Source organism: Malurus melanocephalus, unplaced genomic scaffold, assembly GCF_030028575.1.
Source record: "Malurus melanocephalus ecotype Western Australia unplaced genomic scaffold, MMel_1.1 scaffold_88, whole genome shotgun sequence".
Taxonomy (NCBI): Eukaryota; Metazoa; Chordata; class Aves; order Passeriformes; family Maluridae; genus Malurus; species Malurus melanocephalus.
Window position 1 is genome coordinate 1,141,615 of NW_026623320.1, and position 19,702 is coordinate 1,161,316.

General features: G+C 36.4%; 1 protein-coding gene across 2 annotated transcripts in view; it reads right to left on the reverse strand.

Moving 5' to 3' along the window:
• OCA2 (OCA2 melanosomal transmembrane protein) overlaps window positions 1-19,702 on the reverse strand; it is a 181,446-nt gene that overhangs the window by 22,621 nt on the left and 139,123 nt on the right. For both annotated transcript variants that reach the window (XM_057368091.1, XM_057368092.1), the window contains exon 24: window positions 8,465-8,558. In XM_057368091.1, coding sequence (XP_057224074.1) covers window positions 8,465-8,558 — 94 coding nt within the window. The remainder of the gene's footprint in view (window positions 1-8,464; window positions 8,559-19,702) is intronic.

Consider the following 19,702-nt stretch of genomic DNA (forward strand, 5'->3'; position numbering starts at 1 on the left):
GAAAGATCACTCCTATCCCAACAGGTTGTGTCAGCTTAATGACATATCTGGTACAGATGAACTGGGGGAGATTTTTATGAATTTTCTTCCACAAAGGAAGATATAACCCAAGACACCTTGAAATCCTTTGTGTAAAATAGTGTCTATAGGAGTAGCACTGCACAACACAGCAGAAAATCTGGTTCCTGACACTGCCAAAAAAATATCTAGAAATCGTTACTCTTAAAATTATTTTCATTCCAAGTGCTGTTGAGAAGTTATTTGGTATTGATTCAGTTGGTAGCCTGTACTTAGAAAAGGTGAGCAAGAATGGGTTATGTCCATGTTAGGAAAATATAGATGTATATTATATTTACCACTCTCCTTGCTGTTCATTGATTTGTTTTAAAGTGTTAAATTGCTTTATACAGTTTGTGACTTACAACATCCTTGGCATACAACTTCTAACATCACACTYTATAAACATGACCACTCCTATAACCTCTACATCTAGTAGGAGCACTAATGTGATTATAAAGTCCCAAGTAAGAGATTAATTCTTCTATCCATACTGGATGCAAATGTGCTTTTTCAAATAAACCAGGACGAGTATCCTGCATTTTAGCTTAACAGGAAAAAATCAAATTCTTATCTGGTTCCAGTGTAATCCAAAACATTTTTTCTTTCCATAGTCTATTTTCATGTGCCTTTTTCTTTTCACKACTTAATTTAGTGATACATAATGTCAGTAGACTAACAATACCTGCAAGAATTGGATGGATAATTTTAGGCATATTATATATACATATATTATTGCTCGGAAGGAAAAAAGGTATGCCAGCATATACAGCAGAAATGTGAGTAGGTGACATCCATTCAACATTTAGGGAAGACCTKTTAGATAATTAATTACATTAATTACTCATTGTATGACAGAGCAACATTCTTTAGAACTTGTCCTGTAGTACTCCTGAGCTTAACCTTTCAAATTTATGGATTTTAAGTTGCCAAGAACCACTGATTTGCAAAAAACACCCCAGCCTTCTTCATAGATCATCACTGTCCTGTTTAGTGCTCACTTCCTCCCATTTTACACCTTCCTGAAACCCACACAAGCAAAGTTCAACACACAGGTTTTGGGGAGTTAGTATATATGCAAAACAGCAGATTTTGGAATGCCAGGTGTSGCTTGGACTTTTTTGTTTATTCTTTCATAACCATTTATATCAGGAGATAGTCTGAATTTCATATCTAATACTTTGTATTCATATGAGTCTAGAAACAGCACCTTTATGCTAGWGAAAGAAAAGATATTCTGAAGTCCAAAAAGGCGATTATTCAGAAATTATATATGAGATGTCCTAAATGGCATGCAACACTTCTGAATTTAAAACAAGAGTATCTTTTCAACATCAAAAAGTTTATCTGACTCTTAGATGGATATGGTTTGTGTTCACTCTTCAGCTTGTTACCTTTTCTTTCCCTCTATAAAAYGGAATCTATCCGATAGTAATTCCATGCTCAACTATCTTGATGATATGAGGTTAGAGTTATTTTATTCATTTGAGGTACTAGCATTCAGTCTTGACTGTTACTGATCCACACTCAAAATTCAGGYCAATGAAAATTTATTTCAATTTCTTTGTGTGTTTCTTGGATGTATATGTGCACAAACCATACAATTTACAGTCACATTTAAACCAATCTGAAAATATTCAGTATGAAAGACTCAAAACTAAGGATTTTATGAGCCATTCAATAAATAATGTTTTGAACRAGAAGGACTATAAAAATTGAACATTGTACTTTATATATGTATTTACACATATTGCAAGCTATATAAATTTCTTGCATATATGCTATATATATTTGCTGCAACCMAAGTGACACGTCTGAAGGATTGCTGCTTCCTATGGAGCCCGATGAAACTCTGGATCATTGCAATTGCATATAAAATGTCCTTTTCCAAAGTCTCAGAGGATGAAAAACATCCATTTCATAGAATTTAAAGGCTAAAACCATACAAAAAAATAATACCTGAATCACATAGACTTATTTTAAGATGAGTGAGATGACAAGTACTTAAATCCCATCATTCTTTACTGGAAACTAATTTGCTARTCCAAAAGACTTCACAGCAATAAGAGAAGAAAAAAAATGTAATACTTGTATGTCCACAGGCCAAACAATTCAAAGTTATTAGTTCTGCTTAGAAGACATAAGAATATTTTAAGCTCCATGAAAACTTCACAGTATAGATAAATCATGTTTCAAATTGGAAAAGGAAATATCCTCTTACTCAAAGGCTCAAAGTACTACTTTCCTCCCTTTTTTATAAAAAAAAAAAAAAAAGGTAAATCCATATTCATTCACATTAGCACCTACACTGTTTGCAGACCTTAACAAATTAATAGGTAACATTAAAAAAACCAAACCACCCTTAACTCAGGAAATATTGTTAAAATGGTGTGCACCACTGTTGCAGGGATACTTACTTTCATGGGGTTTGATTCAAGCAATACAAGTACTTAAAAMAAGAAGCATTTACTTTATTTAACTGCCACAGATATAAATATAATGTTTTTTGAGAGTAGTCATTAGATCAACACTGGCACTTTAAAATTGCAATGATTGCTCTTGGATAGCTCAAAGAAAACTGATATTTTTCTTAACAAAACCAGCTTAGAACCTAATAATTTAAGATTAATACATGCTGGACTACCTTTCTATTGTGTTGAGTGATCAGCTGGAACTTGCCTAGAGTTTTGCCCTTTCTACTATAACAGTGAATAGGAAGTTAAAATCTAGATTAGATTGCTTTTGTTAAACTCAGCTCCCTAAGTCTGACAGAGATTTTCATATGCAACTGCATTTGAAATTTTTTATTAAAATGAATTACTAAAAAACCCTTCTAATATTTTTCTTCCACATCTAAAGAAATGAAGATAAATGTAAAAATAWGCTTAGTAAACCTAAGAGATCAGATTTTTAAGGACAGAAATTTTGTGATGAAGGAGAAGTTGTGAAAAAATCAAATTTTCCCATATACTAATGCTTGTTTGTTGAGAGTGCTTTACTCAGGTGCTGCATTTGCACTTATTTAAAATAGGAGAAATCTGTTTTCATGTCAATGACCAACATTTAATCCATGACCACTTACTCCTCCTTATTGATCAGAAGAGTAGWGGGAAGTGAGATTGAGATAATTCTTGCATAATAATCCTTAAACCTTTACTCAGCAGTTCATTGAATCTTCTTTAGGTACTTTGAACATCCCCAAATTCTATCTTCTRAAGCTGCACAATTGATCAGAAAGTCCACAGGTGAATTGAGTTTGGGTATTTTGATACCACATTGCTCAACTGAAGTCTCCATYACCAAAATTCATCCCAAAATGCAGGGTAAAAGAGCAACAGCCTATTTGTGGYATAGGGTGGTGTTAATAGCAAGAAAATAGGAGGAAAAGACACTAAATCATTGGGAAAGGAAAGGACTACAACTGTCTAAAACAAAATCCAGTGGAGCCCTTTCTGTGCCTTTACAGGGTCCAATGTTATTTAAAAGTGTTACTTTCCATAAGTTGTGTAAATAGGATACACAGGAGGTAGCAAAGAACACCACATTTGTCCTGCCATGTACATGAATGAAGTTCTCATGGGAAATACTGTTTCACAGTCTTTGCATTTGAGTGCTCTCAAACACAAGTAAGTAGGATATCCTGAAAATATTTTTGCTGTGAATACCTCACAAAACTAATCCTGTGATAAAACCAATTTTTTCCCTAAGCTATTATCAGAAACCAGTATTTTTGACACTTCTAAATCATTCTTACTTCCAGAGGAGACAGACAATTTAAATTCAGCTCTGCAGATGGCCGATGAAAGGAGGGCAATGAYAGAAAAATGCAAAACCTGAAAATATGCACAATGCCTTCAAGATCATATCCAGCTAACCTTACCACTGTAATCTACATTAGGCTCTTAGGCTCATAACTTGCTCCTCTGGGCAGACTTATTTCCTCATGTATTAAATAATTTCTCCCACATTCTTATGCCATTACATTGAGTTACCCAATCCATTTTTCCCATAACCAGCACTATGATATAGGCACAGTCAGCCAAGATTTGCTTGAGATAAAACTGGAGTATTTCCCACAATACCCACTTTATATTTTTGTCAAATAGGTTCATCATTTATCKGTGATTTTTTTTTCTATTCACATCACACATCAAGGACATAGAGGTATTGGATTACAATAGGAGGAAGGAACGTAAGTTACTTTATGTTTGGAATACTACGTATCTTTATAAAGTTACAGATGCCTTTCTTACWGAGAAAATTAAGGACAAGTTGTAAATTATACTAGCAAGTAGAAAAATATAATTAAAGCCCCCGGAGCAATGAGAACTTCTTATACTATGGAGCTGGAATCAAATTTTTTATTGGTAACAAAGAGATTTCTGTGCATCATTTTTATGTTCCACAGGGTGGTCTGACCTAGTAGAACACTACATTGGAACAAACAAACTGAGACGTATGTTAGTAATTTTTTTTTTTTAAATCATGAAATGAAGCTTATAGATTAAAAGAGACATCTGCAATGTTATTTCTTTTCTCTTATTCCTTGAGAAAAACAAAGCTCTGCTGAATATTTTAGTCTGAATTGATCTAAAATCATTATGTTAACCTCTAGAATTCATCCCAACAACAAGACTATAATGTCTTTATCTGGCCATTTGTCAAGAAAAAAAGTACTGTCCTGTGTTTGGRGTTTGCCTTTATGTTAAGCTCTTAATTATGTTTAATCTTTCTTTGATAACTAGACTAAAMTCATAATAGGAATATTATCTTTCTCTGCATTCTGCTTGCTCATAAATGGTGTCTCTGAGCAATTACCTTCAGATTATTTACATATCTGATGTTTTCTATGGGGTCAAGACTATGAAAACAGTTGCACTTCTGTCTAGAGGCACAATGATCATTTGTTTGTTCTGACATTTGCTTGTTCTATTGTTTACTCTTGACCACGTAMAGCAAATACCCCCCTGCTCTCTATCTCTTTTTCCAAGCCACACAGGCTCACAATTCCTTCTACTATTACTACTTAAACACTTGTCTTTGTGTCCACAGTGTACGAAAAGTATGAGAATATGAGGGGAGAACAGATATTATCACACTCATGTAAGTAACATGAAAACTGAAACAGAMTTGCATTTAACACTGAATAGCAAATTGAACAGGAATTTGATATTGTCTAGATTTACAAAGAAAAKACATATGTCTCCATATTCTGTATTTAATCTTATCTTTTTTAAATGTGAAAAAATATTAAGAGGACTGTGCCTGGAATATCATGTTCAGCTCGGAGCTCAGTCTTTTAAATTACTAGAAGGATAAGGAAATATTAGAGTACATCCATTTTTTTTTTCCAGGAGGACAGATTAGAACTCATAAATACAGTTTGATGAGGAAGTTTACAAGATGGAAAAAGAATGCAATTTGGCTGTACTTGGTGACACTTGCCAGCACATTCACAGCCAGGCATGCACGGGTGTGATCTRGTATCTCCTCAACCAGCAGCGTACTCAGTACACCAGGCTGCTTTAAGGTGCCTTAACACAGAAAAGGAGCCCTACTCTTTTCTCCCTTCTTTCTAGTATAATCTTTCCCACCTAAATGCCATCTTACTGGAACCAGGCATGGCAGCACCAGCAAGYACATGGGCGTGAATGGTGAGAATAAGACACCAGACCTGTCTTCTCCTTCCACCCATCTGTGGAGGACCAGTTTCTCAAGGCAGTAGGACTCCTGATCCAGGGAAAGAAGGAATTAGTTGTTCTGAAGGGGAGGTTTCCCCAGGAGGCTAGAGAGGTTTCTGAAAGATTATAGCACTCATGATCATACAATCATGCACCTCCCCAGCACAGGATTTTTTCTGATGAAGGCACTCCAGCCAGAAGCACATCAAGCAGGTAAAGCCACAGSATTCTAGGCAAGTTATTGTACCTCTGCTACCTTCTCAAAAAGAGAAGAGGAACTTTGAACCAYGCCAAGAGCCACTGCACAAAGACACACAGAGGAATGGTCATGAGCCCATCTGCCTTCACACAGAGCCTGCTTCTTGTCTTTTTCCTTCCCTGCACAGAGTCATCATGGTGCCTCTCGCTATGAGGAACCCACAGCTTCTATAGGATCTGCCCCTCTGTCATTTCAAGGTGTATAAGACATGCTTCTCGACCCTGTCCATGTTTCCTCTTATAGACCACCATGTCAAAATGTGGTTTTCAAAAAAGCTGCTTCTAGCAAAGGCCCCCCTTAAAAATGTTTGCGTAATTTGTCTTAGCACACAGCAAGGAAGGAAGGGTGTTGGAAATAGGGTGCTCTGCTGTATGAGCCCAGGCACCACTTGAGGCATGGCATGGGTTTCCTGCACAGAGATGTTTAGAAGGACAGAACAGCACCAGCTCAGGCTGCAGTAAATATATCCTAACAAAAGTCAGTCAGCAGAGGRTCATCATCTCCCCACACATGGTATCCATGGCTTTTTCCTAGTGACTCACAAGGGTTTGCACCATGAGAGAGTGACAATCTGTGTCTCTGCTGGAAGAAGCACTGCAGAGGGCCCTCAATGGGGATGTGAAACCTATTGAGTCATCCTGGGCAAAGAGGGAAGAAATGCAGAAAATTCTCTTTATGCTTTGAGCCAACCTTTGTAAATAAAAGTAAGCAAAATCAAAATCCTCAATGGATATATATAATACCTCTTGATGCCAGGAGAAGCCTCAAAATATGTTAAATTTGTGAACATTTGACTGAAACAAATATTTTCCTAACACAAAGTGTGAAGAAGGTCATGATCTGCCTGCTCAGTGATTAAAAGCCAGCCAGCAAAAGTGGGCTTTTATGTTTCTTTCTGCYAATTAATATCCATCACTATCTTCCTGAGACCACTGTGGGTTCAGTTGTCACATCTTTGTTCACGGTGACTACTGCCTTTCCCAGTAATCACTTCCACTAAAAGCATACRTATAGAAGGCAATTTCAGAGCATYTGTGTACTGTCATCAGTCTTACCAAAGAATAAAATCCAGTAAACACTGCTGAAAAGATTAGTAAGGCTTTACATCTCTGTTTCTTCAGTCAGTRTCATAGAAGCTTTAAGAACATTTTATTACAAAATTATATAGAGGATACAAAATTAATGCTACATACAAGTTAAATCTCCAAATGACAAGGTAAAAATCTGTGAAAAATGAACAGAAAAATCCACAAGCCCACTATTGCTCTATCACCATCTTTTTGTGSAAGGGCTTGACTTGACATAGCTATCACTGTGTACTGCGTAAGACTGTCCTGCAGTCTCAAGGGTCCTGACAACCACGACTTTAATTTGATAGGCATCTGTCTTTCTAAAACGTATCAGAAGACTTTGAGTGAAGAGCTAAATTGTGCTATAAGTAGCACATGCTCATAGCTTGAATTTTAGCAACAGCACTTTGAACCACCTTTCTTTTTAGGGTTATCATTAGCTTGGCTCCACAAAACCCTGTATAATTAATCATATTAATAACATAGGTTTGAGGGCTTTGAGGTAAACAATATAGAAGAAAGCTGATAGAGCTGAGAWACTAGAAGAAGCAATATAAAGAAAAATAAAGAGAAAAAATAAATTGGTGGGAGCTTAACATATTAACTTCTGCCCTAAATGTGCAGAAAAAAAAAGGAAGGCTTCAGCTATATCAACTAAACTTTAAACTTGCACTTTGTGTCCAGTCCTCTATTTGCCAGTTTCCATTTATACCTTTCAACCAGAGTCTGAAAAACTGGAAGTATTTGGAAAAAATATTAAACTTTTGCATACGTTAAGTACACCTTGTTCCTGAAACACCTGCAGATGAATGACCTATAAAGAAAATTCCACTATTTAAAAAACAGCTATTATTAATTAAACAATTATTAAGCAAGAGCTTCAATTATTACTGACTGCTCATCRCACTTTCATTCATAGTTGCCAAACAGCTGGTCAAAAGAAGGAATTGCTCTTAAGTAAATAGTTTACTCATGGGATCATRGAGTGAAAATCAATTCAGTCTAAATTAGGACATTCCAGTTTTTCCTGAAGACAGAACATCCACGGCAATGTGCAGATGAGAAACTAGGTTTAAACTGCATTTAAGTATAAAGCAACGATTTACAATTCCTACAGCAAAGCTGAAGATTGGGGGTGATCAAAACAGGAATTTCTGAGGCTTCATTTCTCCTGGAGTTCCACTGTGCTCCCACCAGCTTCATGCAGTCTATCAACATTACACAAAAATAGTGATCTGCCCTCCACCTGCATTTCAGTGGAGGTTTTTGGCCAAAACCAAAATTAGCAACACAAGTCTATTTTACAGACCCATTCTCTAGATTTATCTTCTTAGAAGATTCATTGTTTGCCTAGAGGAAAAAAACTCAGATTTCATGTGAGAAGTTTAAAATTGTACCTGAAGAACTCCATGAAAGAGAAGCCATAACCATGCTGTTCAGCAATTCCAGCACAAACAACGTTTGCAGATGCTCCAATCAGTGTTCCATTACCTGCAGTTCAGAAAACAAAAGCCAGTTTATAGCTGTGCTCTCTTTCTTACTCTTCCTCTGTTTACTCTGTGTTGAAGTCCTAAGATGTACTTGTTGTAAATGAAAAATCAATTTCTGTTGTATAGGCTTGGAAAGAAACATACAGTCAATATCTCCACATCCTATAAATAGCTTCATGCTTTGAAATATAAGCCTAATATTATTTTCTGATACTACATAAGCCAGAAAAAAATAGGGAAGGAACATAGTACCAGTAACTGTTGTCAAAATAACACCAGAGACCTGCATTCAGATAAACTTGTTGATTTTTAGTTCTATATATCTAGAAGGCACCATCAGATCARGTGAAAAGATGAGATAGTTTGAGAATGGTAAGCGAAATGGATGCGCTTTTTCCTTACATCAGCTTGACATTGACAATGTAGTGTTTTCTTTATAGATAAACTAATTAATTTGTAAGATYTGTTTGAGGTTTTTAATAGAAATTTAAAACACTGTAAGTGAGACAGTGGGGAGGAATGGATCTGCTTCACAATTCTCTCCTAAAGCAAAAGGATCACAGACTTTGTTTACCTAATCACCATGGTTCTTCAATATATAAGAGAACATAATTTCATTCAGTAAATTTCACCAGATTACCCTACATAAACCCCAACAGCAGAGGAACACACCAAAGAAAAAATAATTTGCCATGTTTATAATGTGCATCTATCCTCACTTCTCCYAAGCCTTTTCCAGAAATTAATTTATTTCTTCATTTTCTCTAAACTTTGAACAATCGGGCAACGTGTAGAAAAGTCAGGTATTCAGAGCTCAGAAAGACCGACCCATTTTCTATATCTTTCCTGTGAGTCATACCTCAGGCTTATCCACGCTGCATACTTGACTTCCACAAAGCAGATGGCTTCTGCAAATGTTTCTGATCTAAGGCACGACTCAGGAAGTGACAGTGACTCCTACATGCTGTTCTTTAAATGAAGTTTTGAACAAAGGAGGTAACAATCTAAGAGAATTTTTTTTATCCTTTGGCAAGTCATCTCTTTTGCCATACATCACTACATTAACAATCCATTATTCTAAGCACAAGCCTTCCTTTCCTTCCATTGGCATGTAGTTACTCTTCTTAATTTGATTCTATTAAAAAWTTTAGCTCCATGGAAGCTCTTCTGGTCTGACTTTGAAAGAACCAGGTCTGAAGGTAATTAATGCTCCAGTTGATTGCTTTGATTTAGCAAATGTTTCGGGTCACCCTGAGATCAGTTTATCAAAAAGTATCTGAGAATAAAGGCAGAAGAATTGTTCCCCSAAGTATTCACACAGTATGATATGGTTAGGGCCTTCTGCACCTGAAAGTGCACACAAAATGACCATGTCTAAAAATATTCTTAAAAAATAAYAGAACACTCTTAAATGCAAACAAAATRAGGTRCTATAATTCAGACATTTCTAGACTGGTTCATTCTAGTGACAGAGCAACAACTTTAAGAAAAAAACTAACCCCAAAAGTCACTCAGGACTTTTTTATTATTATTTTTAGTTGATTTCATGAAAGCCAAAGCTTTCTAATAAAAATCCCTGATATGGCTAAGATTTTTCCAGTTGAGTCCAAAGAAAATGCACAATTCTTATTTACTACAGTATGGTAAATTATTATCAATTCTAGGCAGCAAACTGAGATTTTCATCCTGGAGTAGGGATCTGAACAGAGGTTTCTATTGTCTCAGGTGAGTGGCCTAAGCAACACTTATTAAGAACAGTAGACTGGTTTTATTTTCTCATCAGCAGCCTCAAATAGCTCTTGAGCAGATGACACTATGGAATAAGGAAGACTTGGAAATCTTGGAGATTTTTTGAGATGAGAAAAACATTCTACTCCCACTCCCTCTAGTCCCAAATAGAGATTTTATTTCCTGTATTTAATTTTTCTTCTATGGGTTTATTTTTATTCCCTCTTTTTCTGTTCTCATAGCTCCTAGGAGCTATGTTAAGTGACCTGCTTCCTACTTGCTCTGATTTTAAGGATTTGATATTGCAAGRGACCCTGAGTTCAGCGGAGAGGTCCTGCCTATCTTTGAGGAGTTCTGCTGATGTTGGTGAAACTGCATATCAGTACAAGGGTACTGATATGTACCGTACTGTACAAGAGTACAACATAAAACTGTTGTCATCATTCTTGTGAGACAACAAAATTTATTTGTAACCTCAGCCTCTTATGCACAGAAAATCCACCACACCACACACGTGCTTCAGGTGTGAAGAAAAAAAGATGACTAACCTCACTAGAGAAACATAAGTCTTTAAAATATAGCGTCCAGCACTGCTTATTAGGAACATCACACCTCATTTCCCTTGCCCTCTCTTTGCCTCAAAGTAAATCTTAATTACTTTAATGCATGTTTAAAAATGCCTAACCGAACTTGGAACAACATTCCTGGTAGGTACTGCCATGAGAAAGCCAAGACCCAAGGCRTGTGGCTTAATGTGAAAACAGAACAAATGAATGCAGCTGATGTTATTAGAGGAGTCAGGCAGGAACACTTTAGGAATTTTCAGTTCCAAACTAATCACTAGTCTACAGCATCCAAACATTTCATAAGAGATCTCTTCTCTACGTGTAGCACAACCAGTCATCACTCTCAGAATAATGTTACTGCAGGCGAGGCAYATAACTCTGGTTTCAAATTAAAGAAATGAGACTGAAACTGCACTTGTCCCAGGGCTCTGACTAGATACAGTCGAGATCTCCAGACAGCATGAACTCTCCTATCCTGGATCTGGGCTATAGTAATGCCTTCACATAATGAAGTATTACGGGAAGAGTTTCTGCTTCAGCAGTGAATTGATTTCCCCAAGTAGATTTCACTTGAGAGGAAATCGTCACYTTAAATGTTATCTGAGAGGAGCAGCATTTCTCTTTCATTTGTTTAGAGCATGTGTGCAGTTTAATTAGGCACTGGCTCAGCAGGCTTCAAAGGACTGAGCTCAAATTAACAACAGAAGCAAACTTTTTTTCACCATTTGGAAACATCTGTCTCCACAGCACAGGTTTAACTCAGTAGTGAAACAGCAAYACTGTGACCTCTGAATCATGGGAAGCTAAAGACTAGGTTAATGTACATGGAAACCTATACATAAAATTCATTCTGATTGATGAAAATTAAGAATAAGCATTTTTTGTGCCTTCACCCAGTCCTGACTGCATCTTCAAATCATCTGCAATCCTAAGAACAATTCGTCTTAAAAATATTCCTGCTCATTTGTTTATCTGCTTAAAACAAAATAACACAYGAGTCAACTGTATCAAATAACACCACAATAATCAATCTGTTTTGAAGACTCTTACCCTTTATCACAAGGCAGATGGTTACTGAAAACTGGATTTGCTAAAATAAATTAAATATTTCTAATATCAATAGTATGTGACATCTATGAAGTAATACATTTTATTCTGAATATCTGTTCTTCCTTTTATTCTTGACAGACTACATGCACTGTTGTTAATATTAACTATGCTTAATAGCTCATATGCATGAAATCAAGAGATACATTTTCCTTAATGAAAAAAAAAATTCTAATTAGGTATCTATGCTAGAAGAAAAAGACAGAAGAATCCTCACAGATTCTAATCATTTTCCATAGAGCTGCCGTAGCTTTCTACAATAATTTCAGAAACAAAGTAGGTTTTCTATTGCTTGTGTCTAGAAAAAGTGATATAAAAGTTTCTTTCTGATATTTCTCAAGGCAAATAACTTTGAATATCTTGAGGGAATGTGAAATTAACTCTAAGTGTAAGACAGGATTTAAGACTTTTAGTTAAGACTAAATCTATCAAGAAATATCCAAGCCYCACACATTAAAACATGCCTTTGCATCCTCAGCTAACTGAGAGCTACAAGCAGAGAGATGTTGGCAAGGTTTGGTAAGCCTGGTTTGATACCTGTGCCTGATATCCACCAACCCTGCTTCTTCCAGCCTTCTGCTTCCATTTGTAGCTACTTCTCCCCAACCCAGTGTTCAGCTCTTGCCCTTTGTGGCATCTCTCCTTCAGAGAAGCCAAATCTGAGCCCAAACCTTGCACACCACACACAGTGCACCTCTTTTGGGCACACACAGCCTCTTCCTCAGCAAACAGAGTTTGCCCAAACTGCTGTAACTTGAAATGCACTAAAAATCAATGCTGGGAGAACCTATTAGGCTTACTGAAAGAAGGGGCTGGAATATCAGATTAAAATGATAGCAAGGAAAGGGAGAGAGTTTGAAACAATAATGTCTGTCTTCTCACTTTAAGCCTCATCCTCAGCTGTTGATTTTTACTTGTCAGCAGCACATCTATTATATCTAAATACTGTTAATTCTCAAGAGTCCCTTTGGTATTGCCCCCTCAAGAGCAAGTCCAACCCTTGTGTTTGCTGAGTTAATATGTTTGCCTGGAGAATCACCTCAAAGTGCCTGGCAGGATTAGTGTTTATTACTCAAAGCACTGAGAAATCAAAGGGAAGGGATTATCACTAATAAAGCTGTTTGGCCTAGCATGAGCAGCCTTCATAAACWGTAACTTCCTTGAATATAAAGGAGGTAATACCTTGGGTAACAGCAAAGTGGATGGCTTACAGCAAAGTTTGTTTTGCTGTGAGAATTACAGACCATCTTCCTTCCACATGCTCTGATGGTGGAGAAGAAGCTATACCTGTGCTTAACCAAAAGACCTTCTCCATTTTCTCTCCCCTCTATCTTTGGTCAGCTAATGCAGAAGTGAAAAGACTGCCCCATTTTCATGCCAACACAAGCCCTGAGAACAGCTTTTCTCTGGCCTTTAACAATCATCTGTGACAGGCCCAGTTTTACACAGGCCAGCTGTTCTCAYTGCTTTGTCCAGACAAGGATTCACTTTCTTCACCAAGGAGTTTTCTCAGTCATGAACAATTTTAGGTGAGGATTCTCAGGCCTGCTTTTTCTGTAATGAAACCATTCCATTACAGTATCAAGTAAAACTTAATGAAGGAAGACAGCTCCTTGCTTGCAATCTATTTTTCAAAAAAACTCCTGTGCAGCCTCCCATATAATTTACATTGTTAAATAAAGGTAGACTGATATGCCTGGCTTACATTCCATAGCATATTTTATTTCTCTGCTTAAAGCACAGGCTGAACAAATGTAACCAATTTCTCTGCCAAAGTGAACACTGACCAGTTCTGGTTTTGATTGAGCCCTATGGAAGACCATCTTCATAGCTTTCATAAATTTTCAGTTTCACACAACAGTAGTACAGATTTGCCTCATTAAACGCTGCTTCTCCCCCATTTATATTCGTCTGTTAAATGTCCACAAGGCTTGAATATCTTCTAATAATGGCCAAGACTTTAACATCTTAATACTTTTTTGTGTGAAAATTAATAAACCAGATAATCAAACTTTGCAGTCAATAAAGAATTAAATCAAGGCCAGCTTAACTGTTAGCAGTCCTTAAAAGGAACATCGAGTCATAGGCATGCATGAACTCATTTAATCTTATTTGTAATAAAATTCAGTCTTATGATACCAACATTTTTTTTTATTTTACTGATTTGGAAGCGTTTTGAATGGTATGTTTCTACATAAATGCATAAACATGGACATTATAAGGAAAAATATGAAAGAACATGAATGAAAGTTTTGAATTCTCTTATCAGAAAAGTTAATTGAACTGCATTCAACCGAATGCTTTTAATCAGGTGAAATTTACCACTTTTTCTCCCCACTACAATGCCACCAGCAGGATAATTGTTAGGCATTTCAGTAGTTGATGCTCATTGCTCCCTTTTTGCTATGAGAAAAAAACAAGGTGAAATTTAAATTTGTCATTTTTCTACCAGAAGTGTGAAATAAATAAGGTGAGTTGCTGAACATCCAACAAGTGTTACTTTAATGACATGAAGAAACCCATAAACTTCTATCAAATCCAGACATCTGTAAAAGAAGCATAAAACCTGAGGTGACCACTAAAGCCACTTCTCTCCTCGAAGTCAACCTGCCCAGTACAAGTGTAAAATACTCTATTAAAGTGATGGATAGTGCCAGCAATCTGACACACCGCTCCCCTATGCCCTGAGACATATTCAAGTAGGTTTCATTTAATGCTTTTTATGCTGCACATATTTCATATCTTTAATGCTGCACATTTCTCATCTCTGATTTTTAGATTCAGAGACTAAAGCTATGTCGATTCAATTTCACAGCTTTGCCACATGTGATGTTAATTGGGACCAAATATTGAAAAACTGTTTCATATACAGAAACCTGGCATGAGTACATTATTCAAATTCATCGTAATATAATTTGAAGCTAGCTGTGTTAAATAGATTTATTAATACCTATATAAATAATACCTAAAGCATGATTATAACTTTTCTCAGTGCCATACAGAATGTCTGATTTGTCAATCAATATATGTCAGTATGAATATTGCAAAACACGGCTTTTTTTTCCTCCTCAAGATGCAGAAGAGGGGATATTGCCTAGAAAGTCTGCAGAGGAAGGAAAGTACATAACCCAGTATTTCATTCTGCACTTAAGTGTTTTAAATCTTACTGTAGCTACCCTGCCTTGTTCTGTCTGATAGTCCAAGTGCTATTTTCTAACTGAATCTACCTCTTCTCCTGACAGCTGTTCAGTCTGTATCCTCATACTGCACTGATAGAATATAATCAGTTTGCCTACCCCATATAATTCTGAAAACAGAWGTGGCTAAGTCTTCTGGAAAGAACATTCTGTAATTTATGATAAAGAAATGCACAAAGCAAGCACAGAAAATTAAACACATCCCTGCATCTACTTTGTAGAAGCCTCCAATGCCTTCTGTGATCATTATCCTATCTCTAATTTCCAGAGCGTTATAGCTTGCAGTTATTTTGCACAGATTGAAGACCATTAATAGATGCATTTCAAAGTTACCAATAATGTTAGAATTATAATCAAGTGATTTTGGTGTTTGGTATAAATTTATTTTCTAAATCAATATTACTTATTACACACAGCTCTCTTATTTCCATTTTTAAATCTAAGACTTACCATCCAAACTATATATCCTCAGCAGCAGCTGAAACAGCATCTTCTACCCCATATACTTCATATTTCACTCTTAATGATATACAAACATCTATATAAACATGTAATTCTTTTGAAGCTCAGAAAAATGTCTTTGCTGAGAGCAATGTACTGGTTTCAATAGGGGGGTTATTTTCCATGCTAACTCAGTGTCTTAAAACCAAACTGGTCTCTGACATTGCCTTCATACAGACAGAGACATGTCTGTCAAACAGACACACTCAGTTTTTGCTGTTTTTTCATTTTAGGCTCAAAACTTTCTTTTGTATGACTTCCACACTACAGAAGACAATCTTTGGCAATCTTAAAGATTAGAGAATATCCTTTAGCTGCAGGGAGTCTGGAAATGAGCCTGGATCTCACACCAAGCACTTTTCAGCACTGCTGGGCTTTAAGAATTTCACACTGAAAAAGCATGAAGATAACCCAGAGCTTGAATGTCATAAAAGACCTAAGGAAAACAGCAACTGGATTTTTATAGAAGGTTACAGATTCTGGCTGTTACAGCAAGAGGACAGTTTGGACTCTCAGGTATCAATAGAGTGAAAAGAGTCCTTATGTTTATATCCAATGTTTTTTAACCCTACAGCAAAACCCAAAAACTTTCAGATAACACCTCTTCATTAAGAACCAGAAAAGACTAGTACTGTTTAATGGAGAGCAACCACTCTTGAATCAACGTCCATCACTGCAAACATCATAGAAACAATGCAAAGTATACTGAGAAAGTAAATTAGATATTAGTGGAAGACATATAAAAAGCATACCAATAGATGTGTACAATTTACAGGTATAATGCTGCTAAAGACTATCCTGGTGTCTTTAAAGAAAAACTGTGAGATATTTCCAAAATTTTCGTATTTGATTTTCCTGCCTTTTAAACTCAAGAGCAGAAACATCATTTACCTTTTGAAAGATTGCTCTCATTCCCTACAATACCACCCTTTGACTTTGATTGAGTTTTACATCCATTAAAATAAYCTATATAAATCTGGACTGTCTCACCCATAAGACATAGAACTGAGCCCCCAGGATTTCTTATCATTATAAGACTCCTTTAGAACCAACTGGAACTTTCAATATTCATGTCCTGGTTAAAATCAAGCTCAGGTAGGTATATTGTCTCCACCAAAAAAATTTTCCTACAGTTTCAATTGCACACTTTATATAACAGTAAAAGTTCTAAACCAAAGCTGAATAGTGCTCCTCTTAAATAACAGTTATATTTTTACACCATGCATTCAATTTTTGGTAGACTTTTTCTAATCTTTCAAATTGAAAAGTGTTGCACAAATTTGATGTATTGTAACTATAAAAGAACTTCAAAGTAGCTACAGTTTTTAAAAATCTTAATTATCAGATATATGTAATACCTTTATGCTTTCGGAAGGATATAACTTTTCCTCATATTGCAGAGAAGGAGGGTTGGTTTATGAGCATAAACAATATTTTTAGCTTTATACCTTCAGTGTGTCTGAAGCTTTGAAACTAGTTTAGGATTTTATTAAGCAGAATCAGCAGGAATAATAAATCAGTGACACTCCACTGTGCAAGGCCCCATCTGCACCAGGGACCTAAGGAGGGGTGCTGAGAGGCAGAATAGCTGCAGCACTGGACCACTGAGAGAAATCCCACTGTTTAGCTACACTGTGGGATAGCTGTAATAGCTGTTATTAGCACAATGTCTGGTGGATAATGAATTTTATTCACACCTGGGTTTTTACCCTGTAAGGTTAGAAGAAAAGCGCCAGCAATCCTCTCTTCCTACTTCTTGTCCTGACGTAGAGCCTACTTTATGTGGCCAGAAAAGCACACCTGAATGCATCCTAGAGACTGCCTATTTCTGCAGAATTGTAACAGTGATGACTTTCAGGTGTTGTCCTTTAGGAAAATATACAGAGAAGGAAAATTGTGCAAAACTATATATTGTAAAAAATATCCCACTCCAGACCACAGTAACAGTCACTGCAGCAGAGTTTTTGCACTTTTCTATGCTAGCAACTGAGACCTCAGAAGGCAAAAACTTTCAAAAATTAATTTGATTTTTTTTTCCAAAGGCATACTGTTTATAAATCATGGAGGGGAAAAAGAGAAAGAGATAAAAAGGCAAATAAATGCCAGTTCTTTAAAGGTCAAATGTAGAAAAACTCTTCAAATAATATCTTAGCTATAACCTCTTCAGCTCAGTAAATAGTCTAGCTCTACACAATTGAATGATTTTAACAGGTGAATTTCTGACTCTACACTCACTCAATTTAAGTTAAATCCTTATTTCATGCTCTCTTAAAAGTCACGAGCCAATATCAAAAGTGCAATTAAAGTTCCTCTTGTTCTGAAATTACTGTAGCTAGCAACCTTCATTTGCTCTCCAAAATTTCAGGGCAGCAGTCCTTAGACACTATTGGAAAGTCCACATAAAACTCAGTCTCCAAAGTATTATAATTCCATCAAGGACTAGAATACAAAATATTAATGAATGAAGCTTTATTCAGTGCCCTCTTGTGCAAAASTAATACAGACTCATCAGAACATCTCAGAAGTTTCCTCCTTGTTTCCTTTAGTATATTTTATATGCTCTGTTTTCTTTCCCTTCATTGTCAACATGTAATTGAAATATTGGCACATCACTCATAAAAAAACTCCACAAGCAACACAATTTTTCCAGATATTTAGTTGGCCTGACCACTAATGCCCAGACAGATGTGAATTACCGGGGCTGCTTAGCATGCAGAAGATTTGCCCAATCAAAAGGTTCAATTCATTTGACCTGATTTTGGGAGTCCCTCCCAGTCACATGAGGGACTCCAATGTGCTCTGCAGAGATCATCTGGCAATGTCAGTGGATGAATAAATATCTTGGACATTCCAGTATTCCCATCACCAAACATGGAGGCTGAGGCAGCCAGATTTCTAACTTGCAACTTAAGTTCTTGAAGATAGCTGGGAGAAATGTAGATCTAAATTTCCAGAACCAGATCCCCTGGAAAATTATCATGCTTATTTCATAACTGTGTAAAATTGACCTGACCTGAACAAGAGAATTTCTGCCAAAAAGGACAGAAACCCCAGCTCTGAGGAATATTCAAAGAATACAAAATTGTGACACTCTCACCAGGAGCTGCTCATGGTCATCACTGTCCTTGCCTTTCTTGATTAAGAGACAGGATATTTCATCGCTTCTCACCTTCAGAGACACATTTCACAGAACAAAGAGCACCTATGTGATATTCCTTTATTTCTTTTGTCTGAGCACAATGCCATGAAAGACAGAAATTTAGCAGCAGTAGCTCTCTTTTGGGAGACAATGACAATAATGTGGCAGTTATACCGTCAAAGGTCTTTTCATCTTGAGACTGACTCCATCCTTCTTTCATTTCCAGGACAACAGCTAAAGCAATGAAGGAAAATTRCTGCCTTTTCTTATCCTATCATCTTCCAAACATGTGCACTTTGTGGCAATAGGAAAAGAGTAATTGCAACCACCGGAAATTTTTTAGGAGAAAATGAATGACACTTCCCAAGACAGGCATAAATGCTCATGTTCYCTTCACAGACACATTAGCAATGTTTACCCTGAACCCCAGAAATGCTATCAAATTACCAGAAATGAAGTTCTGCATTATGTAGTAAACAGCTAACCCTAAAATATGTAGTTTAAATGCATTATTTCATAAGACTCTTCTACAAAATGTCCTGTTTGACAAGTTCCCTTGGTTACATGGGCAGTGATAAGATCCAATCATGTGCCCTTAGAGCCAGGCAATAATGATATCATTGCCATCTACTCCTTCTGCAATTGCATTAACCTACCTTGAGCATTCCTTCGCACACTTCAGGGATTAGGAGAATTCTCTTTTGGAAAYATACTTTAAGGACACTTCCTTTTTCTAGTAAAGAAAAGCCCCCTTTTCTCCACTTTTTCTTTTAAAGCTAAAGCATTTACACACTTCTCATTCTCCAACAATAAGCTCCTGTTCATTAGCTTTTTGACAATGGAAAATCAGAAGCATATCAAACTGCAGGCTAACACTGCATATAAGGCATTTGCCAGCGTAACTCAG